The sequence below is a fragment of the Salvelinus alpinus genome, chromosome 13 (assembly GCF_045679555.1).
Source record: "Salvelinus alpinus chromosome 13, SLU_Salpinus.1, whole genome shotgun sequence".
Taxonomy (NCBI): domain Eukaryota; kingdom Metazoa; phylum Chordata; class Actinopteri; order Salmoniformes; family Salmonidae; genus Salvelinus; species Salvelinus alpinus.
The window spans coordinates 15,903,964-15,931,868 of record NC_092098.1 but is presented as its reverse complement, the minus strand read 5'-3'; the positions used below and the strand labels follow the sequence as shown (position 1 = coordinate 15,931,868).

Genomic DNA, 27,905 nt, shown 5'->3' with positions numbered 1-27,905 from the left:
AATCATGTCCAATCAATTTAATTTACCACAGGTGGACTCCAATCAAGTTGTAGAAATGTCTCGAGGATGATCAATGGAAACAGGATGCATCTGAGCTCAATTTCGAGTCTCATAGCAAAGGGTCTTAATACTTATGTAAATAAGGTATTTCTGTTTTTTTATTTTTAAATGTTCAACAATTTCTAAAAACATGTTTTCGCTTTGTTGTTATGGGGCATTGTGTGTAGATTGACAATGATTTTTAAAAATGTAATCCATTTTAGAATTAGGCTGTAATGTAACAAAATGTGGAAAAAGTCAAGGGTTCCAAATGCACTTTACATGCACAGGCTGATAGGATGGTCTAGAGCCCACCCTCTTACCCAGATGAACAGTCATTGGTCTATTATAATCAGATAACACTGTGATGTCATGATGTGGGCCAAAAGTTCCATCCCATCTGAACAGCTCTTACACAAAAAGGGCATTATCCTAATTTTCTCAATTTCAGTGGGTTATTTCAACCTTATAGTGTGGAAATATCATTAAAAAACAGGAAATCACGTTATTGACTGCACATCCCCTTTAAGGATGGCTATCCTGCTAACTGATATAAGGTATAGTGATGTTTAAGAGGAATTGGCCATATTCGAGAGCATCAAAACTGTAATGTATCATGGGTAAATTGTGATTGACACACTGATCTACAACTAATAATGAGTAGTTATTTATGATGCAATGTTCTTTGAAGATAAGTCAGTCGGCAGCTGCCTACACTGTTGGCTGCAATTTCGAACAAGCCCAATTGTTGGTTACACATGGTAAAGTGTGTCTAGTGTGTGCAGGTAAGAAAGGGAGATACCTAGTCAGTTGTACAACTGAATGCCTTCAACTGAAATGTGTTTTCCGCATTTAACCCAACCCCTCTGAATCAGAGAGTTGCGTGGGGCTGCCTTAATCGACATCCACGTTTTCAGCGTCCGGGGATTCATGTACAGAATATCACCATAGTCCAATAATGTAAAACATGTGGTTGCAACAATGTATTTTCTTTCTTGAAATAAAAAACTATATTTTTTCCTGAATAAAAAGCCCAGTAGACCTAGTCCACTGGGCACAGACGTCAATTCAACTTCTATTCAATGTGGAAACAACGTTGATTCAACCAGTGTGCCCAGTGGGCCATAATCCACTCACTGATTAGACTACAGTACACAGAGGGCCACATCGACATCTCCGCTGCTGCTCAGCTCTCCATCAACAGGTAAATTGACATCAGATCGTTTGAGAAGATACAGGACTCAATAAGCAGCATCTGGGTTTGTAGAGATGCCTTGCATTACGGAAGTTGTAGGCTACTGTAAATTAAGAAACTGTGATATCTATTTTGATTGTTTCTCAAATGCACCAAATGCAGTATTTACATTTTTAACATGATAATTAGGTCCTACATGTATGAATTGACAGCAAATATTGTCAGTCACAACCCTGTGGCGGCGGCGGCACTGTAATTATAGAAGTAGGCCTACCTCAACATATAGAAAGTCGATTATGTATTTACCATTTAGTAGATGTTATACTTTACCTACAGGGTTTACGGTGTTTAACTACAATTAAGTCGGATATTAGTCATCCACACTGCATTATCTTAATTATTTCAGTAATCCATATTGCGTAGGCTAAAAAACAACCTCTGCCTGATTGAAGTTGCGCTGTAGCAGTTCTATTATTCTATTTCTATCTGTGAGTCGCGTCTTGATGACGTAAGCGTAACATGTGTGAGTTGTGAGTGAGTACATTGAACGATGGCTGGCCACATATCACAACAGCTCGAGGATTTATTAAATCCTTTGCCCAAGTTCACAGATCCAGAGGACGATCACGATGAAGGTATATTGCACTGTTTGTCATGTTTAACAGGTATATTTTGCTTTCGATTTGAAGACAATGTTTCCGTTTTTATGTATAAAGTCATTACACACACGCCAGGTAGGCGCGTGGCAACTGCATGCAAGCTAGACAGTTAGCAAGCAAGCTAGCACACTGAAATCACAAATTTACCAAAAACCTCTCCATAACCTGTTCTGATGACCACCGTGTAAACTGGTAACCGTCCACATAGCCATGTGTTTGTTGAAGGTTCAAACAGAGCACAATGAATGTAGGACGGGAGCCACTGCACTGCGCCATTCTAATAGCTGATCCTGCTAGCAACTACTGTTGCTGCTAGCTAGTTATGTTGATTTTTTTCACGACACGTTGGCTGTTACTAGCTAGCTAATATTCTTATCGCTCTCTCTAAACCTCATATTCATTGCTAGCAATTATGCTTGATGTTGTGATTAGTATTCTCACCCTGGCTGCGGGTCAATATACACATGAACATGACATTATGGAGAGGTGCTTTATCCTGTCATAGTTATTCAACTTGACTTGTCTTTCTCTTAAAGACAAGTCGTCTGAGTTAGCCTATCTCTAACATGCTGGCTCTGATAACTTGCCAGCCACTTTGTATATTGATCAGATAAGACTATGGGCACTTGTCTCTTGGTCATTCAATCTGACTGTTTTGATTCCTTCCAGAGACGAAAGCCAAGGTGGTAGAAGCGTTTGATGAGGGTGATGATGATGATGATGATGAAGAAGCTGTGGTTACCTTGAGTGGGCTCCGGAAGAAAGCTATCACTCTGCTGGAAGAGACAGACAAACGGTACCTGGGCAAGGCAATATCTCGTAAAAACCTGCTGAAGGAGATGGAAGGGTCTGGTGAGTACGAACATGAATGTGTAATTTATAATAATGTTAAACATATATGTAGGATAGTCAATGCAGCTGACCATGGGTGAAAATAAATAAAGAACCTGTCAAGAAAGTTGACAGAGAGCTGTGGTTTGGGTACTTGAAATGCATCCCTTTTTCCTTCTATCCATGGAATTAGCCCAATTGTCGATCTGACAAAGTTGGCTTGGAAGAAGCAATAGGGTAGTAACATTCATTTTACTTAGTCAATCAGATACATGATTACCTTTTAGGATGGGGGAAGGTAGGGTGTATTTATTTATTGTCACTGCATTTGAAAATGGTCACTTGTAAAATTCTGCCCTCTTGTGGTTCTGTAAGGGGCACTTTTACAATATGTAACTGACCACCATTTGGTTCAAAATGAACGATACTGAACAAAAATATAAACTCAACATGCAACAATTAACGATTTTACTGAGTTACAGTTCATATAAGGAAATCAGTCAGTTGAAATAAATTCAATAGGCTCAAATCTATGGATTTCACATGACTGTGCAGGGGTGCAGCCATGGGCGGGTCTGGGAGGGCATAGGCCCACCCACTTGGGAGCCGCGCCCACCCACTTGGGATCCAGTCCCAGCCAATCAGAATGAGTTTTTCCCCACAAAAGTGCTTTATTACAGACAGAGATACTCCACAGTTTCATCAGCTGTCCGGGTGGCTGGTCTCAGACGATCCCGCAGGTTAAGAAGCCGGATGTCGAGGTCCTGGGCTGCCGTGGTTACATGTGGTCTGTGGTTGTGAGGCCGGTTAGAAGTACAGCCAAATTCTCTAAAACGGCATTGGTGGCAGCTTATGGTAGAGAAATTAACATTAAATTCTCTGGCAACAGCTCTGGTGGACATTCCTGCAGTCAGCATGCCAATTGCACGCTCCCTCAACTTGAAACATCTGTGCTTTTGTGTTGTGTGAAAAAAACTGCACACGTTAGTGGCCTTTTGTCCCCAGCACAATGTGCACTTGTGCAATGATCATGCTGTTTAATAAGCTTCTTGATATGCCACACCTGTTAGGCGGATGGATTATCTTGGCAAAGGAGAAATCCTCACTAACAGGGACGTAAACAAATTTGTGCACAACATTTTGAGAGAGATACGCTTTTTGTGTGCGTATGGAACATTTTCGGGGATCTTTTATGTCAGCTCATTTAACATGGGACCAACTTGCGTTTTATATTTTTGTTCAGTATAGAAATAAATGTGCCTCATGCCACACTGGACTCTATAATGTTGTAATGTCTCCTAGATTAGTACCACAAGGCAAATTGCTGGCGAACAGGAGACCATAGCTTTAATGGAATGATGTAGGTTTCTTATTTACAATTGAATCAAGTCCAGTTCTATTCTATGCTCAGCTGTGCATGGTCATATCAAGTGTAGACATTTTATTACCGTATAATAGCTTAGGCCTACATCTACTAGTGGTCTGTTTTTTTGGGTTATTCAGTGGAGGAATAGCTTTGTTTTTAATCAAGCTAATCGCTGTTTATCCAAACAAAATGCCTTGATTAAGGCAGAGATTTGCAAGTCAAACACGGGGCCATGCAGCAATCAATTTAAACCTTGAAGACAACTGATTACAGCATTTAGGATGTTGTGTACACGGCATCCGTACTGTTATTCAGGTGCTGAGTGGAAGGCCATCTACAACCTTATCTGCCTGCATTAGTTAGAATTGCTACATTTTTTTCCTTCTTAGTTTACTTCAAATCTAAAATTGAATCCTGGTGTTGTCATTCAAATTTAATGTGGCTTTTTAGGAGAGGATGATGACGATGATGATGATGAAAACGAAGAGGAGGAGGAGGAAGATAATGACGATGTTGATCTGGAGGATGGAGAGGCTGAAGATGGAGATGATGACGATGATGAAGAGATTGAGAATGACATCGCTAAAATGAAAAGCTTGGTGTCTAAGCTGAAGGAGACTGACATCACACTTCCCTCAGTGACAGACTTCCATAAGCTAACAGAGGGAATGGATGATCTTGGAGAGAGCGAAGATGATGATGATGATGAAGAAAGTGGTGATGAGGATGGAGAGAGTGAAGAGGAGGAGATTGAAGCTGACGATGTGGGAGCTGTGATGACATTCTCTAAAGAGAAAGTGGATGAAGAGGTGGAGAAAGGGAAAGCTGTGAAAGATCAACTTGGTATGTATTTGTGATTATAGGCCAGTGAAGGCTCCTCAGAGGAGGAAGGGGAGGACCATCCTCAGTGAATTTCATAAAAAAATAAAAATAGTAAAACATTCAAGTTATCCTTTTTAGATTAAACTATACTAAATATATTCACATGTCACCAAATAATTGATTAAAACACACTATGTTGCAAAAAAGTCTAGAGTAGCCTCAGCAGCACTCTGTAGGGTAGCACCATGGTATAGCCGGAGGACAGCTAGCTTCAGTCCTCCTCTGGGTACATTGACATCACTACAAAACCTAGGAGGCTCATGGTTCTCACCATGAGCTAGTTTTGCCTATTCAAACACCTGGCTCAAACAGAGGGATGCTATGTTAGATAGCTGGCTATGACTATCCAACACCACTGGAACTCTTGACAAGTCAAGGTAAACTATACCTTTAAGCACATTTTATCACCTCCTTTTCTCAGTAGACAACCATGTCATTTATTTTATTAAATCTCCACAGCTCTTTGGGACCAGCTACTTGAGGGGCGAATTAAAATGCAGAAAGTTCTTCTGACAGCCAATAAGCTGCCACAACCACATACCTTCCCAGAGTTCAAGAAGAGGGGCGGAGCAGAGTTTGCTGGAGCGTTGAAGAATAGTGAGTGCTTTTGTTTCTGCTTGCATTTTAAACATTACATTTTTATTTTACAGCTATCACCAATATGAAATGAATTTAACTTTATTGTTCTCCAGGGGAAAATTGAATAAAAAGTAAATGGCAAAGGACAATAACATGCATTACAAATAAAGTTTACAACCCTGTAAATGATGTGGGCATAATACTGAATGTTTTGTCTAGACATGTTATCTCCCAGACACAATGTAGAACATTTGTATCGCTTGCCTGCATATGCAATGATCATGAGTGCGTAAAATAAGTTACTTTAAATGCAATGGCATTTGAAACATGAATTTTTAATCATAATGGACAAGGTTGGTGCTAGTGTTATGGTTGTAGTAATTAGTGGGTAGAAAATAATTCCAACTATTTGTCTAGTAATAGGCTAGGCTGTCCGTGAGAACATTTCTACAAGAAGATTGCCATAACAAAATAACATTTCCACTCTTTTGCTGTAAGAAATATCTTAATCCTTCTGGTTTCCACAGTGGAATCATATGTGAAAGCTAGTTTTCCTTTCTCTCATTATTGTTTAAACCTGACCGATTTGGCCTGATTCTTCTAATACTATTTTTTGCTCAAGGCATGGTGGTATTCCACCTCCCTCAAATCACTCATACAATTTTATAATCAATGCCTACAGTAGTAGGATTCCGCTGGCCACGGGCAATTAATACAGTTTTTCCTTTTTTTTCCCTTCACGCGCTGATCTCAAAGCTACGAGACACTGGCTTCTCCTCATTTACATATTTATTGCATTGGACTCAAATCTGGCGAGTGATTGATGTGGATCCTGCCTCCTGAATTTTTAGCGGCCCATTATTATGAAAGGGAGGGAGGGGGCTCTGGCGTGCCAGTGTACTTTTGATTAAAGTTGAAGAGGACAGAATCATAAGTGTTCCCCACCTCCTTTCTTTTCCTACGCCCTATGATTTGGAGGGCAAAGTCTCGAAAATTTGTTTTAGTGGATGTTGACAAGATGTGGACTAACAAAAGCTGAGGCGGAACTGCTCCAAAAGATTTTAATCAGTCCTGCTTGGGGGCAATACTTTATAGATTTGTTGGACAAGTGAAGTTATGTGGCATATTTTCTATTGTTATGTGGCATAACTTCAGTGTATTTCTACACATTTTTGAGGCTAATATTGAGGAATTGACTTTCACAGTTAACTGATGCTTCCCAAATTCATAAAGACCAATGTAAACTTTACCTCAGACCACACTATGTTCATAACATGTCTGCTTCACTCTACCCTCTTGGTTCCCATATCGCTCTGTTAGTTTATAAGGTCCTGTCAGCATGTTCTCTCTATGATGTTCTGTAAGGTCACAAAGCCCTGAAGGCTCTCCAGAGGTCTCTACTGGAGCTACAGGACCAGCTGCTCCATCAGAACCCAGACACCAGGCCCATCTCCCTGGGCAACACCTGGGGAGCGCACAGGTCAGCACGGCCTCTCCTCCACGTCCACAGACGGAACATGAAGTGCTCTGCCACATGAAACACTGTCCTGATTAACGTGAATAGGATGCAACATTTCTCTGAAATGCCCTTGAATTCAGCCTCCTTATGGCTTTAGAATTGATGGTTGAGTATTATGTTGTTGTTCTGTAATATAGTGAGGAGGAGATTCACAGTGATGATGAAGAGGAATTGAAGGAAGCAGTGGAACCGACAGGTCATCCCAAACGGAAGCTGGAGATGGCAGAGTACCCAGACTTCATGGCCAAGCGCTTCGCTGACTTCCAGCCATACCGCGATGCCACGCTGCAAAAATGGCACGACAAGACCCAGCTGACCATGGGAAAGAGCAGCAAGGTCCCTCTCCGCCCCCCACACACACACTCATCTGCACCAAGCAAGGACACACGTCCACATGCACCAGCTGCACAGAGCTTAGCTCTTATCACCTAACCAGTCTGCACTGCAGTGTGTGTGTGTTCTCCATCTGCATGCACTGTGCATAATGGCACCATCCGTCCCTAAGCACACTTCAGCACTCAAATTTCATAGCTCTCATAAACCAAGGGCTAACATGCCAATTAAAAACCAGGCTTCATATTGTCATTTTTTCCCCTTCATTGTTCCGGTGTTTTCACTAGACATACTGCATTAGGAATAATCGAATGCTCTTCCTTTTTCTGCATAGGGTGGTGATGTTGTAACTGTGTTACGGTCTTGTTTCTGACTCTTCTTCTCTTCTCTCAGGGTTTTGGGGCATTTGACAGAAACATCCTGATCCAGGTGGAACAGGTGCTAATGGACAAGGACAGGCTGTTGAGACGCACCCAGACCAGACGCTCTGAGTATAGAGTCCTGGGCAAGCTAGAGGCCACTGCCCCTGTACCTGAGACCACCACTGCAGAGGGAGAGGTGAGACTGGAGTGGAGGAGGGAGGGTTATGTAGGATAGGTAACATTTGCCAGCAGCATACCACCCTGCATCCCACTGCTGGTTTGCTTCTGAAGCTAAGCAGGGTTGATCCTGGTCAGTCCCTGGATGGGAGACCACATGCTGCTGGAAGTGGTGTTGCTGGGCCAGCAGGAGGCACTCTTTCCTCTGGTCTAAAAAATATCCCAATGCCCCAGGGCAGTGATTGGGGACATTGCCCTGTGTAGGGTGCCGTCTTTCGGGTGGGACGTTAAATGGATGTCCTGACTCTCTGAGGTCATTACAGATCCCTTGGCACTTATCGTAAGAGTAGGGGTGTTAACCCTGGTGTCCTGGCTAAATTCCCAATCTGGCCCTCATACCATCACGGTCACCGAATCATCCCCAGCTTACAATTGGCTCATTCATCCCCCTCCTCTCCACTAACTATTCCCCAGGTCGTTGCTGTAAATGAGAACGTGTTCTCAGTCAACTTACCGGGTAAAATAGCGGTAAAATATATATATATTTTTAAAAACATGTTGCGAAGGCAACCAGATAGTGTATGTAGCCAAGTGTCGTTCTTTTGACTGCTGGTATCCGTACTAGCGAGAACACATCCCCCTTGGGTCAACTGTACAAGAAGCTCTATAGTTCAGGTTGCTGCTCTGGTTGGTGGAGTCTGTCACCATGATACCCCCCTCAGTCAGATTCCTTCCAGCTAATTGTATTAAGCTGTTACAGCATTAACTGAGTGGGATACATTTATCTCTGTATCTTAATTGAATCTAGCCAGCAACTGAACTATACTAACCTGAAATGTAGGCAGTGTCGCGGCCCAAAATGATTCAAAGCGAGGAGCATTTGCAGGTTGGTTAATATATTACGGGAGAGAGAGGGGTTGTTTCAGCAGTTTTAGATTAGGGCCCCGCGCGGCTCAGCCATCCCTCTCCCTCCTCCAGAGGTGCCACTTTATCTGGAGAGCAGCCTGTTTATCTGGGGTGTTACATCTGGAGTTTATGGCTTCACCTCCTGCACAACGCTACATGACAGAGAGCTTTCTCCCCCCCCCCCCCTCTCCCTGGCTCTCACCCATCCTCCCCCTCTCTCTCTCATCCCTTTGCTCTCTCTTATCTCCTCTGTTTCTCTCTTAGGGGACAGAGCAGGTGCTGAAAGCCAATACGCATCTGAAAGACCTGGACGAGGAGATCTTTGATGATGATGATTTCTATCACCAGGTAATTATCAGCCCTTCTGCATGAAACATTCTCCTACACTCAAGGACTGAACCATTCCTAAAATGTTTTATTGTCTTATTAAAGTGGACAGAGACTATTGTGCAGGAGATAGGCAGCATCAGAATTCGACCTGCTGTGATCTTGGTAAAGTGCACCTCTACACATGGTGTTGTGAGTCTGGCTTGCCACGATACTCCAAGCTATAGGGTGGCACTACGTTGTGTGGGGTGAAGCACAGGGACCGCCCTTGTTATTGTAGTTTTGTCCTTCAGAGGACACCGCCCCGTCCGCTTAGTCTCCCCAGCACGAAGGCTCCCGAAGTGCAGCTCGGAGCCGTTCCCGGTGGGACTTAGCCCTCCATGCTCCAGTCATGCTCCAGTAATACCTGCATTCTAATGTGGCTAACCTCTCACGGCAGGAGCTGGACTGATGTTTGCATTTACCTAAACTTTTTTTAGTCAGCAACTTTGTGCATGCCATAAATCACCATTGTGTGTGTGTGTGTCTGTCTGTCTGTCTGTGTGATGCTGACTCCTGTATAAGGACTCTCCACACTGCTCAGTACAACGGAGGCGTAGTCATTAACCATATCTGTGAACAGAGCAATCACTCACACTGGATTAGAGTCATTATGTAGCGCCAATGGAGCTTTAACAGTTACATTCACTAAGGAACTGCAAGATATGCATATTCCTAACCTATGTCCTGACCAAGGATGAGGAAACAAGATGTATTAAAAACTGGGTGGTTCGAGCCCTGAATGCTGATTGGCTGACAGCCGTGGTAGATCAGACCGCATACCACGGATATGACAAATCATTTATTTTTACTGTTCTAATTACGTTGGTAACCAGTTTATAAAAGCAATAAGGCACCTCGGAGATTTGTGGTATATGGGCAATATACCACGGTTAAGGGCGGTATCCAGGAGCTCCGTGTTGCGCACAAGAACGGCCCTTAGCCATGGTATATTGGCCATATACAACACCGCCTCGTACCTTATTGCTTAAATATACAGTACCAGTCAAAAGTTGGGACACCTACTCAGTCAAGGGTTTTTCTTAATTATTTTGGTATTTTCTACATTGTAGAATAATAGTGAAGACATCAAAACTGAAATAACACGTAAGGAATCATGTAGTAACCAAAAAAGTGTTAAACAAATCAAAATATATTTGAGATTCTTCAAATAGCCACCCTTTGCCTTGATGACAGCTTTGCGCACTCTTGGCATGGAATGCTTTTCTAACAGTCTTGAAGGAGTTCCCACATATGCTGAGCACTTGTTGGCCGCTTTTCCTTCACTCTGTAGTCCAACTCATCCCACACCATCTCAATTGGTTGATTGTGGAGGCCAGGTCATCTGATGCGGCACTCCATGACTCTCCTTATTGGTCAAATAGACCTTACACAGCCCGGAGGTCTGTTGGGTCATTGTCCTGTTGAAAAACAAATGATAGTCCCACTAAGCGCAAACCAGATGGGATGGCGTATCGCTGCAGAATGATGTGGTAGCTATGCTGGTTGTGTGCCTTGAATTCTAAATAAATCAGTGTCACCAGCAAAGCACCCCCACACCATCACACTACCTCCTCCGTGCTTCACGGTGGAAACCACACATGCCGAGATCATCCTTTCACCTACTCTTCGTTTCACAAAGACACAGCGGTTAGAACCAAAAATCTCAAATTTGGACTCATCAGACCAAAGGACAGATTTCCGCCGGTCTAATGTCCATTGCTCGTGTTTCTTGGCCCAAGCAAGTCTCCTCTTCTTATTGGGTTCCTTTAGTAGTGATTTCTTTACAGAAATTTGACCATAAAGGCCTGATTCATGCAGTTTCCTCTGAACAGTTGATGTTGAGGTGTGTCTGTTACTTGAACTCTGAAGCATTTATTTGGGCTGCAATTTGAGGCTGGTAACTCTAATGAACTTATCCTCTGCAGCAGAGGTAACTCCGGGTCTTCCTTTCCTGTGGCGGTCCTCATGAGAGCCAGTTTCATAGTGCTTGATGGTTTTTGCGACTGCACTTGATTAACATTTTCCAGATTGACTGACCATGCCTTAAAGTAATGATGGACTATCATTTCTTTTTGCTTATTTGAGCTGTTCTTGCTATAATATGGACTTGATCTTTTACCAAATAGGGCTGTCTTCTGTATACCACCTCTTCTGTATACCACCTCTACCTCTGTCACAACACAACTGGTTGGCTCAAACTTAAGAAATGCATTCCAGGTGACTACCTCTTGAAGGTGGTTGAGAGAATGCCAAGAGTGTGCAAAGCTGTCATCAAGGCAAAGGGTGGCTATTTAAAGAATCTCAAATCTCAAATATATTTATTTTGTTTAACAATTTTTTTGGTTACTACATGATTCCATATGTGTTATTTCATAGTTTTGATGTCTTCACTATTATTCTACAATGTAGAAAATAGTAAAATATTAAAAACCGTTGAATAAGTAGGTGTTCTAAAACTTTTGACGTGTGTGTATATGTACACAGTTGAAGTCGGAAGTTTACATACACTTAGGTTGGAGTCAGTAAAACACGTTTCTCAACCACTCCACAAATTTCTTAACAAACTGTAGTTTTGGCAAGTCGGTTAGGACATCTACTTTGTGAATGACACAAGTAATATTTCCAACAATTGTTTACAGACAGATTATTTCACTTATAAATCACTGTATCACAATTTCAGTGGGTCAGAAGTTTACATACACTAAGTTGACTGTGCCTTTAAACAGCTTGGAAAATTCCAGAAAATGATGTCATGGCTTTAGAAGCTTCTGATAGGCTAATTGACATCATTTGAGTCAATTGGAGGTGTACCTGTGGATGTATTTCAAGGCCTACCTTTAAACTCAGTGCCTCTTTGCTTGACATCATGGGAAAATCAAAAGAAATCAGCCAAGACCTCAGAAAAAAACATCTGGTTCATCCTTGGGAGCAATTTCCAAACGCCTGAAGGTACCACATTCATCTGTACAAACAATAGTACGCAAGTTCTAAAACCATGGGACCACGCAGCCGTCATACCGCTCAGGAAGGAGACGCCTTCTGTCTCCTATAGATGAACATGCTTTGGTGCGAAAAGTGCAAATCAATCCCAGAACAACAGCAAAGGACCTTGTGAAGATGCTGGAGGAAACAGGTACAAAAGTATCTATATCCACAGTAAAACAAGTCCTATGTCGACATATCCTGAAAGGCCGATCAACAAGGAAGAAACCACTGCTCCAAAACCGCCATAAAGCCAGACTATGGTTTGCAACTGCAAATGGCGACAAATATTGTACTTTTCTGAGGTCTGATGAAACAAAAATAGAATTGTTTGGCCGTAATGACCATCGTGTGGAGGAAAAAGGGGGAGGGCTTGCAAGCCAAAGAACACCATCCCAACTGTGAGGCATGGGGGTGGCAGCATCATGTTGTGGGGGTGCTTTGCTGCAGGAGGGATTGGTGCACTTCACAAAATAGATGGCATCATGAGGTAGGAAAATTTGTGGATATATTGAAGCAACATCTCAAGACATCAGTCAGGACGTTAAAGCTTGGTTGCAAATGGGTCTTCCAAATGGACAATGACCCCAACCATACTTCCAAAGTTGTGGCAAAATGGCTTAAGGACAACAAAGTCTAGGTATTGGAGTGGCCATCAGAAAGCCCTGACCTCAATCCCATAGAAAATTTGTGGGCAGAACTGAAAAAGCGTGTGCGAGCAAGGAGGCTTACAAACCTGACTCAGTTACACCAGCTCTGTCAGGAGGAATGGGCCAAAATTCACCCAACTTATTGTGGGAAGCTTGTGAAAGGCTACCCAAAACGTTTGACACAAGTTAACAATTTAAAGGCAATGCTACCAAATACTAATTGAGTGTATGTAAACTTCTGACCCACTGGGAATGTGATGGATGAAATACATAATTCTCTACTATTATTCTGACATTTCACATTCTTAAAATAGTGGTGATCCTAACTGACCTAAGACAGGGCATTTTTACTAGGTTTAAATGTCAGGAATTGTGAAAAACGGAGTTTAAATGTATTTGTCTAAGGTGTATGTAAATATCTTTTCACTGTGACTAGGGTGTACACTGAGTGTTCCCCTGTCTCAGGGACTGGAAGCTGGCCATACAGAAAAACCAAGCCCCATACTAGCAGAGGAGAGCCGGGGGCTTAATTGGGGACATTAATGAAGATTATCTCTCTTCTGATGGGGGTCAGGGAGATGCATGGTGGCTGATTTTAAACAAAATGGTCCAGTTAGTCATGACATGGCGTTACTATCTGTGGGGGGGAACTCAAAGGAACATGGATGAGTAGTGGAACCACTGCCTGTACTGTGGGACTGTGTGGATTGTGTGACTGTATGATGAATGAGAGCTGTCCTCTCCACCACAGCTCATTAAGATGTTGTACTGTGAGGTCCAGTGATGATGATGCTCTGGGGTCCTGGCATGTTGTTGCTCTGCTAACTGAGGCTGATGCTCAGCAGTGGTTAATTCTGGCAGAGGCTGGGAGGTCTGGGCCCGGGTCCTGGGATTGGCTGCTGGGCTGACACTGATGAAGAGGTTCCGATTTAAGTGAAAGGATTTGCTGCTGGGACAGAGAGGGAGAGCTCTGTGCTCTGGTGAATGAACGGGGGTGATAAAGATGTCTACACACACGAAACTAAATACTGTTTTGAAACGCGAAACTAAGTCTCCCACTCTGCGCTCTTTCCCTCCTCTCCCCTTACTCTGTTTATCTCAGCTTCTGCGAGAGCTTATTGAACGTAAGACAAGTGCTGCAGACCCCAACGACCAGGTGGCTATGGGCAGGTGAGCGATGTGTGTGTACATGCATCTGTTTGTGTGGTGCTAGGATGTGGGGTTACCCCTCTAGGGTTTTTCTGATCGGGGCCCTCGCCTCTCCTATTCTTGTAGACAATGGCTGGCCATTCAGAAGCTCCGCAGTAAGATCAAGAAGAAAGTGGACACCAAGGCCAGCAAGGGCCGCAAAGTCAGGTGAGTGGAGGGAACGGAGAAATGGTGAAGAAATCCAGGTTCACTAGAATATTTCAGTTTTTTCTGTTTTTACCGTCCACTGCAGAACACGCTCTTTATTTCTCTTTCCAGGGAGACTCCAGTGACAGAATTTATGAAAATACCTAATACATTTCACTTCCTCCGATGCTGGTTTAAATGCCAGTTTATCTATAGTCCTTTCAGTTATTTCAATTATCTTTTTTATAGAAAATGTCCCCCTCTGTTAATGTAAATTACATTTCCATGTGGCCTGATTAAATATTTGAGGACTCAAATTGATAATTTGTATTTATACATATAAAACTATTTGCCGGTGGAAGAATTGCAATTACAGCGTTTGTTTTCTCCATTTATTCCAAGTGGAAAGGTCAGCCTTTTATTTGGGGCCTTTTGTACCCGTTGTTTCTCTGTTTATCTTCTACACACAGGCACACAGCACAAACAAATGGACTCAAACACTCACACTCACATGTATTAATGGACAAACCACAGTTACATAATTGAATGTGTGTGTGCTCTATTTCTGATGGTGTTTGTGTATGTGTGCTTTCGTGTGTCTGTCTAGGTTCCACGTCCACAGTAAGCTGTTGAACTTCATGGCCCCCATCGACCACACCTCCATGAATGATGGCGCACGGTGAGCACCTTGTTGTTGACGCATCACAGGCGTAAAGGCAGCGCACTTCACCACCGGCATGGCAATATTGACCTGTTCTTCAACCCATCACCTCCTCCTTTATCTTGGGGCTGTTAGTCACAGGTCTCAGTGTTCTATTCTCCTGTCACAGCCATACAACTGAAATGACTGTCCCCTGGACAGCTACCCTCTCATAAATCCCTGTGCCCTGCTTTGCTTGCCTGCTCTTACACCTGCATTGTTCCCCCTGTACTATTATCTGCCACCTTCTGTAGTTGGCCGGTGAATGTTGGTGGGATTTCTAAATGAGATGAACAGGTTCTTCAGTTGTAATGTGTAGGCTGCTTACTGTCCTATTATAGGTGAGTTTACAAAGGACATAGAATGAGTGTCGCAGTTTCCACATGCTAGTGGGCCCATATTGATTCTCAGTGCACACCTGAGACGGAGGGGACAGTAAATGGCTAGGCGCGTCCTCTGCCTCTCTCCCTCTTATCTGTCCTCTTCCAGTATATACTGCAGGTGGAGTAGCGGAGGCCGTGTGTTGTGGTCGCTGTGAGACGACAGACGACAGGCATTCTAAACACTGTAATGACTGCACAATGGGCTGCCCTTCCCCAGCCCTGCCGCGTGTACCTCCCACCTCATTTCCATAGCAATCAATGGCCTACAGTAATAATGGTGATGTATGGCCGTTGCATCAGGCTGGCCGTTGACCTTTCCCAGAGAGCCACACTGGCTGACCTTTGGGATTGAATGCCCTAACACAGCCCACCCCCCCTCACCCTCTATACCTCCCGTCCCCTCCTCCCTCTCTCCTCGCTCTCCTCTACCGCTGCGCTGGCTTTACGGACACAGCCCGCCATGCTCCGCTGGCTCCATGAATGTTAATGTCAGGGGGGGGGCTGGCACACAGGGACAACATACATGTGCGCACACATACATACATGCATACATGACAGGCACATTTAAGACCTCTAGAAGGTATTGAGACATTCATCATGGCACATTTCTGCATCGGCATGTGACATAGGATATTACATTTTTAGGCAGGCTGCACCTTCAACACACACTTCAGCTCCCTTGTTGTCTCTTGTCTTCTGTCCATTGCGCACACAGAGACGGTCAGTCCTATATCAGCCTGGGTTTTCTGCCCCCGTCATCCCGGTCCTCCTCAGTATTCCCCACCCGATGTTTACCGAGCTCAGGCAGAATGAGAATGTATGCATTACGTGGTGATGATCAGAGTGTATTGTATTCCTTGACCCTGGTGGCGCATTTCAAATGGGGATTGCGGATTAAGTCCCTCCTGTGGCTGGATACAGGCTGGCTGCCCCTTGAGAGCAACACAAGGCCCCTCTTTAACTCAACACGGGAACAGGGAACCTGCACTGACTGGTTATGCTGTAGTGGACCCAGTTTTGTAATAGATTTTAATCGGTATGGTTGTCCACTGCAGTAAACGGAGCAGTGCAGTGTGGGAGCTTTGGCTGTTGTCCTATCCCATTGAAGTGGACCCACAAGCAGTCTTAACATGACTGGCTGCACTCAGACAAGACCAGTGCAGGCCAACTGACTCCCTTGACTCTTTTTAATAATCTCAACACAATTAACTGAGACATCACATACCGCCATCTAGTGTCTGTTTCATAATGCACAGACACACAGGCTTCACCTGCTGTACATTTGCATGTATACCCTGAACATGTTTTATGGATGTAGAAAATAATTGTATGTGCAGATAGTCGGACACAAACTAAACCAGCCCCGTCTCAAAATTAGGCCGTATTTATCTGTCTGTCTGAGTAGAGCCACTTGGACTGGAACATTTGACTGATTGAAATGACTGAGCTGGTTAGGGGAGATGAGTCTCCAGGAAGGCAGTCCAGTTCAGAGCAGCTGGGGCCTCTGATTCCATCCTTGCCTGGCTGTGTGTTTGTCTGCTCTTTGTCATCGGCGGGCCAGCCCCAGACAGAGTGACAGGCACTTGTGTTCACGCAGTAATCAGAAGGCCCTGGGCTCCATAAAGACCCCTCTTTGTCTCTCCTCTCATCTGGACTGTTGCATATTACCCCCCTAATTGGAATCCTGCAACTGGGTCACTGGCATTGTCTCTCAAGTGCCGTCAAGTCGTTGAGACGCATGAATGTGGAATTATTCCTTCTCCCGATGAATCGAAACCTCTCCTCCCTTTCTTTCTCTCCCCCATATCCTCCCTTTTCTTTCTCTCCCCCCTCTCCATCCCTCTCTCACCCACTGATTTCCACTTTAGTCACATTCAACTGTTCAGTCTGTTGGTGACAGCCAGGTTTGATAATACTTTTACCATGATTATTGTTCTTGAAAAAAAAAGTAGTGTTTAAACTTGGATTTTTGTTGTTTGTGTAGGACTGAGTTGTATCGCTCACTATTCGGGAAGAACTCGTTTGCTGAAAGTGCGGTGCGGGAGTGACATGCACTGAGCGAGCAGGAGAGTGGACAGCACAGAAGGCAGACAGAACCCAGGAGATAAACACAATATACCTCTTCCTCTGGTCCAGTCCTGCTCCTCTAAAAGCTTATGGACAGTATCAGTCTCGAGGTTAGTTCAGACTGGACCTGACTGGTTTGGACTCTGCTTCAAAGGCTTGAAGAGACTGCTTTCTCTACACATTTTGATACTATCAGGAAAAACTACATTTTTGCCAACTTGTTTCTATTATCCCCTTTTAAATGTCTCTTTCTGTGAATAAATACCAAGGTGATTTATGCCTGCTGACTTATTGGAGGAGAAATTAACAAATGCAGATTTTGTTGGTGATTAAATGTTTTATTGTAGTGGAGTTTGTTTTTTTACTTTTGGGGGATAACACTTGCAGCCTAATAAGCAGCCATGCCAAACCTGCATAAAGCAATTCCTCTAACTTTCTCCAAACAATCCTGTTCTCTCTGCTCCAGTAGGAGTAGGAAGGGCCTGATGCTGCAGTTTGTCAGTGATTAGTGCTGGAATTAGCCAGCCTAGCGTGCCTCCACAAATGAGCAAAGCCCTCTGGGAGACCGGAGAGACCAGGCAAGGCACATTTCCAATTATACCACCGAATGACTCATTTTCTTATTGGGCCTCCCATAATTGTGATGGGTATTGGGTGTATGCAACTCAATTTGTCTTACATATTTGTTGGTAGGATGGTAATAGAGTTGACGGAGCCAAGGGGACGATATGAAAGTGAGACGGGGGGGGAAAAAACAAAAGGGATGAGATGGATCCCTCACTATTTGTTTGATCTGTCTCATCTCTTTTAAGACTGTTGAAGTTTGAAAAAAAAAAGTGCCACTGATCATCTGTGGGTTGATGCATGAGAAGAGAATATCATTTCGGAGTAGTCAGTAAAATGTCTCTCCAAGTATACTTTTTCCTCACTGCATTTGGCAGAATTCCAGTGTTGGGATGATCCTTTTAATGGTAAATCATTTTGTAATAATGCAATGTGACTCCAGTTGAGTTTGAAATGCCAACTCAATCTTGCTTTTGCCGCGTTTCATTCCGCTTGAAAAAGCAAAACAAATCTGTCAAACCAGGTAAGCTTTATTTTATTAATTTTGAACTGAGGTAATTCGAGTTCACTACAGTAAACACATTCACCTTTCTCATTCAACCAATCACCTCATTAGTAACAGGACTACCAGCAATAGACAAATAGAACTTAAGACTAGCACTGTGCATGAAGTCATCCTACATTTCCTCTCATCTAGGCAAAATACAATTTTTACCTTACATTGAATCAAATATTATGTTAAATTTGAGGCTCTCCAGCAGCTAGGCCACCATCACTTTGCCATAAAGAAACTACAGTATCCAGGATCTATCACTGTTCCTCAATGAGCATAACCAAGTTTACACAATACTATCATTTTCTGTGTCACTAGTTACCACAGACAAAGTTAAAATGGCTATATCGTAGCTTTTTGGTCTTTAAGGTTAGGCATGTGGTTAAAACAGGCAAGGTTTTAGCCATGCTAACTAGTGACGACCCATTTTCTCCTTGGAAAGTCAATATGTAAAGTACGTCACAAATTAAAAAGTAACTTCAAAATAAACAAATTTACAGAACATTTTAAAAGCACACCTTTTGTAATACTGAATGTATAATTCTAGTGTTCTCTAACATGATTGCCATTTAATAAATTAGTCACCTAAATGTTTTACATATTTTCTTAAAAAATATACCCCATGGGAGGGAAAAATGGAATTCTCAACCATTATGGCACCAATTACCATTAGTGTTTGCTTTTGTGTCAGTCTTCTAGTATACTATAGAAAAAGCTGTGCTGAACTGAAGCCTAATGTAAGTAATAGAACAGTAAGGTGCATTCAGAGAGGTGGTGACAGCTGCTATTCTACCCACATCAGTGTGTGCCTGCCTGCCCAATGGCTCACCCCAGGGCCAGTGTGGGGTGGTTGGGTCTGAATAGGGCCCTCTTCTTGCCTCCTGCTGGGCTCTTCTCTCCAGGCCCAGGGCAGAACGACACGCTATCCCCATCACAATGCCATGCTCCACCTCCTACCCTGGGTTTAATCAGTAATTAAGTGCGCCGTGCAAAGGTGTGTAAACCCTCCACCCTCAAACCCTCCCAACAATCTGCTGCAATTTTATTGTCAAGATCGCCATCAAAACACTCAAACTCAATGCATGTTTTCCTGTCCAATAGGACAGAGGCTCATTATGATCGCAAATGAAGAGCTGCTTCCACCTTGGCCAATTGTGTGGTCCCCAAGCTTGTCGTCATTCATGCTAGTTATATAGTTTCTGGTCTTGGCTTTGTCTATCATTTTTGCACTTACATAGATATCACAACTAACACATTCTGTAAGACGTATAAATGCATTACCCTGGACATCAGACGTATAAATAAAACCATTGCCCTGTGTCTCAGCTCTCCCCCCTCCCTCCAGGATCATTGACAACATTTTCATCAGTAACAGCACAGCCTCCGCGGGCTGCCATGTTGGCTCCTCCAGCCCCAGTTTCTGGCACAGTTCCACTGCACCTGAGACAGTGGGGCCAGGCTGGGGAGAGGAGGCCCTCTAGGTGGCGGCCGGGGCGGCATCCATGGTGGACAGGATGCGGATCACCTCAGCACGCTGTGTAGGGGAGATGTGCTGCGTCATGTGCACAATGGAATCCATGGCAACCTCAGGGTTTGCTTGGACCAGGCTAAGGAGGAGAGAAGAGAACCCTAGTGAGATTAAGGAGATGTAACCTTTTGTTTACTTGGCTGTACATGGAATAAATAGATTCTGTGGGAATCAGTGACATTGCACTTTCCTGACACCAGGAAATATCCCACTGCATAAACATATGGTACTATACAAGGCTTTGAGTAGACTTATACCGGCCATCTCAAGGCTGGTAGGTTTCCAGTGACATGCCACGGCAGTTCTCCATTTTCTAGCAAGCAGGGAGAGTACTTACTAAATGGAAACAGCGCTTAAAAAAACAATTAATGGGTCAAAAATCAACATTTGTCCAATTACGTCAAATCCCGAAGATCAGGTTAGATATGCCTGTTAAACAAGCGGTCTGTCTCACCTGCGTATCTGCTTGAGGATGTGGTCCCTGCGGATGTACTTGATGTTCTCGTCGATGACAGACCTGGCCCCCTCCTCCTCCTTCAGCTGCTTCTCCAGCCACTCCACTACCTCCTCATTGCTGTCCCACAGATAAGCCTACACACACACACACACACAGAGAGAGAGAAGAGAGGAAGATTTAATCCAACTTCTCAGTGACATTCTTTTTTGGGGCTAAGGTTTATCCATATCAGTGGAAAAACCCACATCTGAACTCATGTTTGTTTCGGGCAGTAGAGCACTACAATCATTTTCTCATAACCTTGCTTGTCCGAATGAGTGGGGGGAAAAAATGAAACTACATTTTCCTATCAGAAGTGAAAGTGCGAGAGCTACAAAGTAGGTCCCTGATGCCTTTTTGACTGAACCTGATTGAGAAATCCATATTCATGAGGGCAGCCAGTCTCTGATCCCAAACAAAGGCAGACGGGGGCTTAGGCAGATTGGGAGGGCGGTAATGGCCTCACGCTGTTTTAAGAGCTCTCCTGCTTGTAGTCCGCAAGAACATTTAATGCCCTTATTAATCATTTTTAATCCGTTTGCTTTTAATTAAGAAACAGCGCGTGGCTCTCCTATCTGCACGTGCCAGGGCTCAGATTAATTGTAGCTTAAGATAGCCGGCCCTGATTGGGGTAATGTATTAGCTAACAAGACGGCCGCTTCTAAAGATATACTCTCAGTCTACCTCAGGAGCTGGGCTTTTTCTAGTCACCCCTGAAGGCAGCAGTCTGGGCTGAGGGACATATTTTCTATCACCTATAGTTATTTCTACCTAGCCATAACCGAGACACTACAACTTCTGGTTGGAAATTGACCTGATTATTATACATTGTTTTCTGACTAAAACCAGACTGAAGGAAGGTATAGATGTATAATCTCATGAATCTGCAGCCTCTAGTTGACAGTGACGGTCAGTGTCTCTGTGCTGTGGAGGGCTGGTTTGAGGAAAGTGGAGGAGCAGGTAGTGGACAGTCACCTTGACGGTCCCCTCAGCCTCTACGAACCAGCGTCTCAGCATGGCCTGGATCTGTCCATTGGTCAGCTCGCTGTTGGCCACCTGGATCTTCCTCTTGACCGTGTCCTCCAGCAGCAGACGCCTCAGACGCCAGTAGAAGAAGTGACGTGATGTCCGCCACTCCAGGATATCCTGAGAAACCACACACACACACAGCACAGCTTCAGAGATGAGATATCTCACCGACAAGCAATACTGGCTGACTGATATTAGAAAATGTAAATATAATCTAATATTGTGTAATTATTGCCCCCCCCCAAAAAAATATGACATGACTCAATTTACATAACTAAACAGATTTTGAACTGAAGAGAATATCTTTGTACGTCATGATATGAGAACTTCTGAGTGCAGGAGAGTCTCCAGAGAAGTAATCTGTCCTTGGTATTCTACTGAGCACCTGTGTGGCTGTCAATCAGATTCTTGTGCGGTTGCATTTGCAGGCATCTATCACTGATAATTGTGCTGTTGCATTTGCAGGCATCTTGAGAGCAACTGAGATTGTCATCTATTATAGAGATACTTCAGTATACAGAAATGCCCTAGCAGCCTTCCTCTCATGAACCCATTGTGCGTACGTGTGTGTGTGATGGAGAGAGCTTGGAATCCTGCCTGGGGCTGTTCTGTGCTTGCTGAGGTGATGGGCCGGGTCATCAGCAGGTAATTATAAAGACACGTCTCACAGCCTGAGAGAGATTGGAACACTCTTTTCCCTAGGCATCTACTGAACACTATATTCCCTAGGCATGTCATCGACTGCACAAGTCTACTGCATTGTAGGTAACACAGGCTTGGTTACTCACATACCGCATAGATACAGTTCTGTGTATTGGAATGAGACACCATAAAAAGCAATTTTTTATGTAATATTTCTTCACATATAGCTATGCGACCTTCATTTCAATACAGTTCTGATACAATAACCATCGCACTGCCCTATCCCATCTGGACAAGAGGAATACCTATGTAAGACTGCTGTTCATTGACTACCGCTCAGCCTTCAACACCATAGTACCCTCCAAGCTCATCATTAAGCTCAGGGCCCTGGGTCTGAACCCCTCCCTGTGCAACTGGGTCCTGGACTTCCTGACAGGCCGCCCCCAGGTGGTAAAGGTAGGCAACAACACCTCCGCTACGCTGATCCTCAACACAGGGGCCCCACAAGGGTGCGTGCTCAGCCCCCTCCCGTATTCCCTGTTCACCCATGACTGCATGGCCGAGCACGCCTCCAACTCAATCAGCAAGTTTGCAGACGACACAACAGTGGTAGGCCTGATTACCAACAATGACGAGAGCCTACAGGGAGGAGGTGAGGGCCCTGGCGGAGTGGTGCCAGGGAAATAACCTCCCTCAACATCACCAAAATGAAGGAGCTGACTTGGACTTCAGGAGACAGCAGAGAAAGCCTCCAAACAAGTCGATGAGGCCTTATATTTCTAAATTCCATCATTTTACTTTTAGATTTGTGTGCATTGTTAGATATTACAGCAGTTGGAGCTAGGAACCACAAGCATTTCGCTACACCTGCAATAACATCGGCTAAACGTGTATGCGACCAATAAAATGCGATTTCATTTGACAATCCGTGTTCTGATCATGTTCAACGTGAGCGTGTCGTCTCACCGTGATGACGCCCTTCTCCTGCATGCGTCCCGGGGTGTCGTGGAGGTCGGCGAACTGCACGGCCACCTGGTGGTAGATGGGTAACAGGAACTCCTCCCGCTCCTTCAGTTTGGTCTCCAGCTCCTTCCTCTCTGGCAGGCCCAGCTCCGGGGTACCTGGAGAAGGAGACATGGCCAGGAGGGTTACAACACAAACCAAAGATTATTCAGTGAGGTCTGATGCAAGCAGGCTGCATACCGAGAACATTCCAAGGACATTGTGTCAATGTGACAGCGTGAGCATTTGGGATGGGCTCCACCTCCTTTTATCACTGTATCTGTTCTGTATGACAGCGGGATTGTTTGGGGAAGCAGCTACTCAAATCAAATCGAGCCCCTAACCTACAATGCAGTTTAAGAAAAAATATGGATACTAATAAGAGATAAAAGTAAAAAGTAATTAAAGAGCAGCAGTAAAATAACAATAGTGAGACTATATACAGGGGGTACCGGTACAGAGTCAATGTACTGGGGCACCGGTTAGTTGAGGTAGTATGTACATGAAGGTAGAGTTATTAAAGTGACTATGCATAGATGACAACAGAGAGTAACAGTGGTGTGGAGAGGGAAATAGTCTGGGTAGCCATTTGACTAGATGTTCAGGATTCTTATGGCTTGGGGGTAGAAGCTGTTTAGAAGCCTCTTGGACCTAGACTTAGCACTCCGGTACCGCTTGCCGTGCGGTAGCAGAGAGAACAGTCTATGACTCGGGTGGCTGGACTGTTCTGCTACCCCAAGGCAAGCGGTACCATTAGCATGAGCATTATGTTGGTTCTATGTGAAATTGTTCAGGAGGTAGGTAAGATACATTCCCTCCCATTTGCTCAGCATGGGTTCTTTATGACTGTACAGCGCAGGCTCGGCTCAGCTCTCAGTATCACTGTCTGTTGTGGTTCAGTGTTCTCCAGAATCGCTGGCTGCTGTGCTGCCTGTCAGCAGAGATTGATTTCTGCCTGGGCCAAATCGGTCAGCCTCCCCACCACAGCCCCTAGAGGCCCGGCGCTGGCCCATAGCTCTATGGCTCCATGGTGCTCCTGTGAGCCCAGAGGAAAATCAATAGGCCGGGTTAGGTAGGAGGACAGGGCGGGGAGGGAGACAGCAGGCCCTGCTGATTGATCTGGCCCTGCTGTGATTGACACATCTCCCCAGGGGACAGAGCAGGGACGATACGATCACCCTCAGATAAAGAACAAGAGTGACAGGGAATTACAGCACACGCACGCACACGTGCCCCGCTAGATATTATCATTCCTCCCTCACAGAGAGGGATACAGAGGGAGAGAAGGAGAAAGAGCAAAGCAAATGGGATAGTGGAGAGCACAGAGAGAGAACTGCATAAAGAGACAGAGGGAATGTGAGAAAGTATGAATAAAGCTCTAGGATTCGGACCCAGTCTCTCTGCCAGGCCCATGTAGACCGGGTCCACCCTCCTCATGGTCTTCACCAGGTCCTTCTTCCTGAACTTGATCTCTACCGTCCCCTCTGGCTCCAACACTCCACCACTGTGGAGCAGAGAAGAGAGGGATTCATCAAGATGTCCGAGGCTCTACATTTGACATCATAATGTCACTGATCAGAGCCTACATCAAACCGTGCATTGGTCGAGTGTCTAAACAGTGACTTCTGTCTTTGGCATGCTGCCGAGAGGGGTTATGGTTAGAAGTCAAACTTACCGACTGTCTTTGTCAGCGTACATCTCCATGTGGCGGGGGTTGATGGTGGGGTCTATGACCACCCAGGACCCCCCTCTCAACTCTGCCTGGGGAGGGATGTATACCAGAACAGGCTGGCGGTACTCTCTCAGCCCATCCACGATGTAGGCTCCAAACTTCAGCACCTGGTCATACATGTCTGACAGAGGCACAGGAGAGGAATTTGATATGAGACTGAAAACCCACACCTGCCGGTATAACTGACAGATATATAAACATCCATTCTCTGGTACCTTTCATGCCTCCAGAGAAGCCCCTCCAGTTGGCGAACACCATGAGAGGGAGGCCCTCGCGGTTCAGGTCCTTGATGGCCTGTGCCGTCTTAAACGCAGAGTCAGGGAACCACACCTGGCCTGCCTGCTGGATGATCTGAGAGCAGGACACAAAGGGTTACTAGGGATCATGCGTTTCTGTGCGTCTTTATGTGAGTATAACTGTATTTGGGACACAGGCCAGTGTATATTAGGAGGAACTTACCTTGGCTTCAGAGTCCAGGTTTGCTGGATCGGCTGGGATTGCCAGCTCCACTGATCTGGTTTCCACAGCAACCACTCCAGTAGGTATGCCACCAAGCCTGTGAGAGAGCAGAGGGTCACATCAGGACACACAACTATGCACCCCTGAGGGCTGATTGGTCAGGCGTTAGAGGTCAGACAGGTCAATGTGTGGGGTTAAGATGGGTGTGCTAGCTATGTGAAAGGGGGATACCTAGTAAGATGTACAACTGAATGCATTCAACTGAAATGTGTCTTCCGCATTTCACCCAAAACTCTCAAATCAGATATCAGGCAGGAGGGGGTTTCAGTACTGGGAAATGTAGATGGACTTGCATGACCACATTATTTTCTAGACAGTGGAATGATCAGATAGACCATGTAACTTATTTCCTGCACGGCTCACACAACATCCTGTTCTAGAACGACATACATTCTAAACAAATGATGTGGTGACCAAGATGACCCTTGTGAGATAGACTTGGTAATGGTCTGGAGCCTCATTTATAAACATTGCACATGTACAAATATACCCCAAAACATGCGTGCGCCATCTTTCCCGCAAAAAGTTGCCATTTTATAAAAACAAAACTTGGCGTGAGAATGTCCTTTCCTCCACGCAGACTTTACACCATGCGTACGTACATTTTCTAGTGGTTGAAGTATTATATTTCAAGCAGGCAGGCAAGTATTTTGTGCAAATGAATATGATAAGCCTATTCATAAAAACAAGATGCGGCCATTTACTGTTAGTGAGAAGAGCGAAAATAATTTGACATAGGAATCTATTCCTATTTATTTTCAGAACCAATGCAGAATAAATTCCTCACCTTTTCTGGCCGTGATGGGTTCAAATCTTGAAGTAGCCATACAACAAACTATCCCATATGTATCTCTCATCTAAATTGGGCCTAGTAGCCAAGTTAACAGATAGGCTATGTATTTCAGGTTTTGCTGTATGCCATTCCATGCTACTACTGTTGGTAACCTACTGTACATTTTATGAGTAGCCTAGACATAGTTTGACATAGTCTTTTTTATTTCAGAAGCTGTCACAGTCCGTCAAATACAGCATAAGTTACTGCCAAAGGGGCCTCTCGAGTGGCGCAGCGGTCTAAGGCACTGCTTCGCAGTGCTTGAGGCATCCCTACAGACCTGGGCTGTGTCATAACCGGCCGTCCCATAGGGCGGCGCACAATTGGCCCAGCGTCGTCCGGGTTAGGGGAGTGTTTGGCCGGGGGAGCTTTACTTGGCTCATCACGCTCTAGCGACTCCTTGTAGCAGGCCGGGCGCCTGCAGGCTGACTTCGGTTGTCAGTTGAACGGAGTTCCCTCCGACACATTGGTGCAGCTTCCGGGTTAAGCAGGCGGGTGTTAAGTAGCGCGGTTTGGCGGGTCATGTTTTGAAGGACGCGTGACTCGACCTTCACCTCTCCCGAGCCCATTGGGGAGTTGCAGGGCTAAATAGTTTAGAACATACAATTAATCAAGTGCTTGGCACTCGCTATAGGTAGCATGTATGTTTAGTTTGAAAAAGTCACTGTAAAAGATTCAAACATTCTGCCCACACCTCTACAGAAATGTGATCAAATTATTAATTTCTTTAACTGAAGTGGTTTAATGCCAATAGTTCCAAATTATACAGCAAATAAAGGGCATTATTGTCACCATAAAATGTGCATGGCGGAGTTATAATGCTCATTCACGCATGCAGTTTTATGACAGATCTGATTTATAATGGGAATCACACGTATGTACGGCGTGCGCCAAGTTTATATATCTCAATATTTCTATACGCAAGATTTCTTTTCAAAAATGGTGCATGCAAATATTCAGTGTGACATTTACGTACCAGTTATACCCGAGGCCCGTGGTATGTTTATCAAAGGACAATAGTGTGTCTATATTGCTTAAAAACAGTGGAGTGATGTGGTTCCTTACCTGGCTCTGCCCACCACCACACTTTGAGCCCACGGCTGCATGATCTCTGAGAACGAGCCATGGTCAAAGAACCCACTCTGCCACGGGCCCTTTGGAGCTGCAGAGAGAGAGCGAGAGAGAGAGAGGAGATGGAGCTTAAATAATTTATTATTACAAAGTAAACATTTGTAAATAAGAAATAAAACATTCCGTTACGTGGCAGAAAAAAGTTTTTCCCCCCTCCAGATTCTACTCCTGTCATATCCATGAAAGCAAAAACAGTGTTTTTTATTTTTAAACAGAAATCTCTAATCTTGTCAGGTCCCATGACGGATGAGGCTGTAAAGAGCCTAGCTCAGCTCTCCTGCTCCTGGCAGAGTGAGCGAGACAGGGCTAGTCTAAGAGGTTACCATTCAATTAAGCCTCCCCACTCATCACAACTAAAGACCGGTCTCCCCCCCACACCGCACGCCCTGCCGGCCCCAATCTCTCCCCCTGCCCAAAGTTGTAATTACACTGATATGGAATCTGCTCAGGCCTGACCCTGCATGTATAACATGAGCCATCCATTCCCCTGCTATCTCTCTCTTCATCCACCCAGCTAGAATGCTGCCCAGGGTTCACGGTGTC

At 44.6% G+C, this 27,905-nt stretch overlaps 2 protein-coding genes across 9 annotated transcripts in view; one reads left to right on the top strand and one right to left on the bottom strand.

Annotated features, from left to right (window-relative positions):
* The first annotated feature begins 1,736 nt into the window (after positions 1-1,736).
* Positions 1,737-17,611, top strand: aatf (apoptosis antagonizing transcription factor). Its single transcript, XM_071338225.1, has 12 exons — positions 1,737-1,869; positions 2,563-2,745; positions 4,541-4,933; positions 5,432-5,569; positions 6,917-7,031; positions 7,208-7,406; positions 7,797-7,961; positions 9,113-9,196; positions 13,952-14,019; positions 14,125-14,205; positions 14,792-14,863; positions 17,252-17,611. The coding sequence occupies exons 1-12, from the start codon at positions 1,785-1,787 to the stop codon at positions 17,313-17,315; spliced, it is 1,647 nt and encodes a 548-aa protein (XP_071194326.1). The 5' UTR covers positions 1,737-1,784; the 3' UTR covers positions 17,316-17,611.
* Positions 17,612-18,410: 799 nt separating this feature from the next.
* LOC139537188 (acetyl-CoA carboxylase-like) overlaps positions 18,411-27,905 on the bottom strand; it is a 44,303-nt gene continuing 34,808 nt past the window's right edge. For all 8 annotated transcript variants that reach the window (XM_071338215.1, XM_071338218.1, XM_071338219.1 and 5 more), the window contains 9 exons: positions 27,297-27,393; positions 25,340-25,436; positions 25,096-25,231; positions 24,824-25,001; positions 24,540-24,652; positions 23,113-23,267; positions 21,451-21,621; positions 20,434-20,570; positions 18,411-20,058 (listed from right to left, as the gene is read on the bottom strand). In XM_071338215.1, coding sequence (XP_071194316.1) covers positions 19,929-20,058; positions 20,434-20,570; positions 21,451-21,621; positions 23,113-23,267; positions 24,540-24,652; positions 24,824-25,001; positions 25,096-25,231; positions 25,340-25,436; positions 27,297-27,393 — 1,214 coding nt within the window. In that variant the 3' untranslated portion in view covers positions 18,411-19,928. The remainder of the gene's footprint in view (positions 20,059-20,433; positions 20,571-21,450; positions 21,622-23,112; positions 23,268-24,539; positions 24,653-24,823; positions 25,002-25,095; positions 25,232-25,339; positions 25,437-27,296; positions 27,394-27,905) is intronic.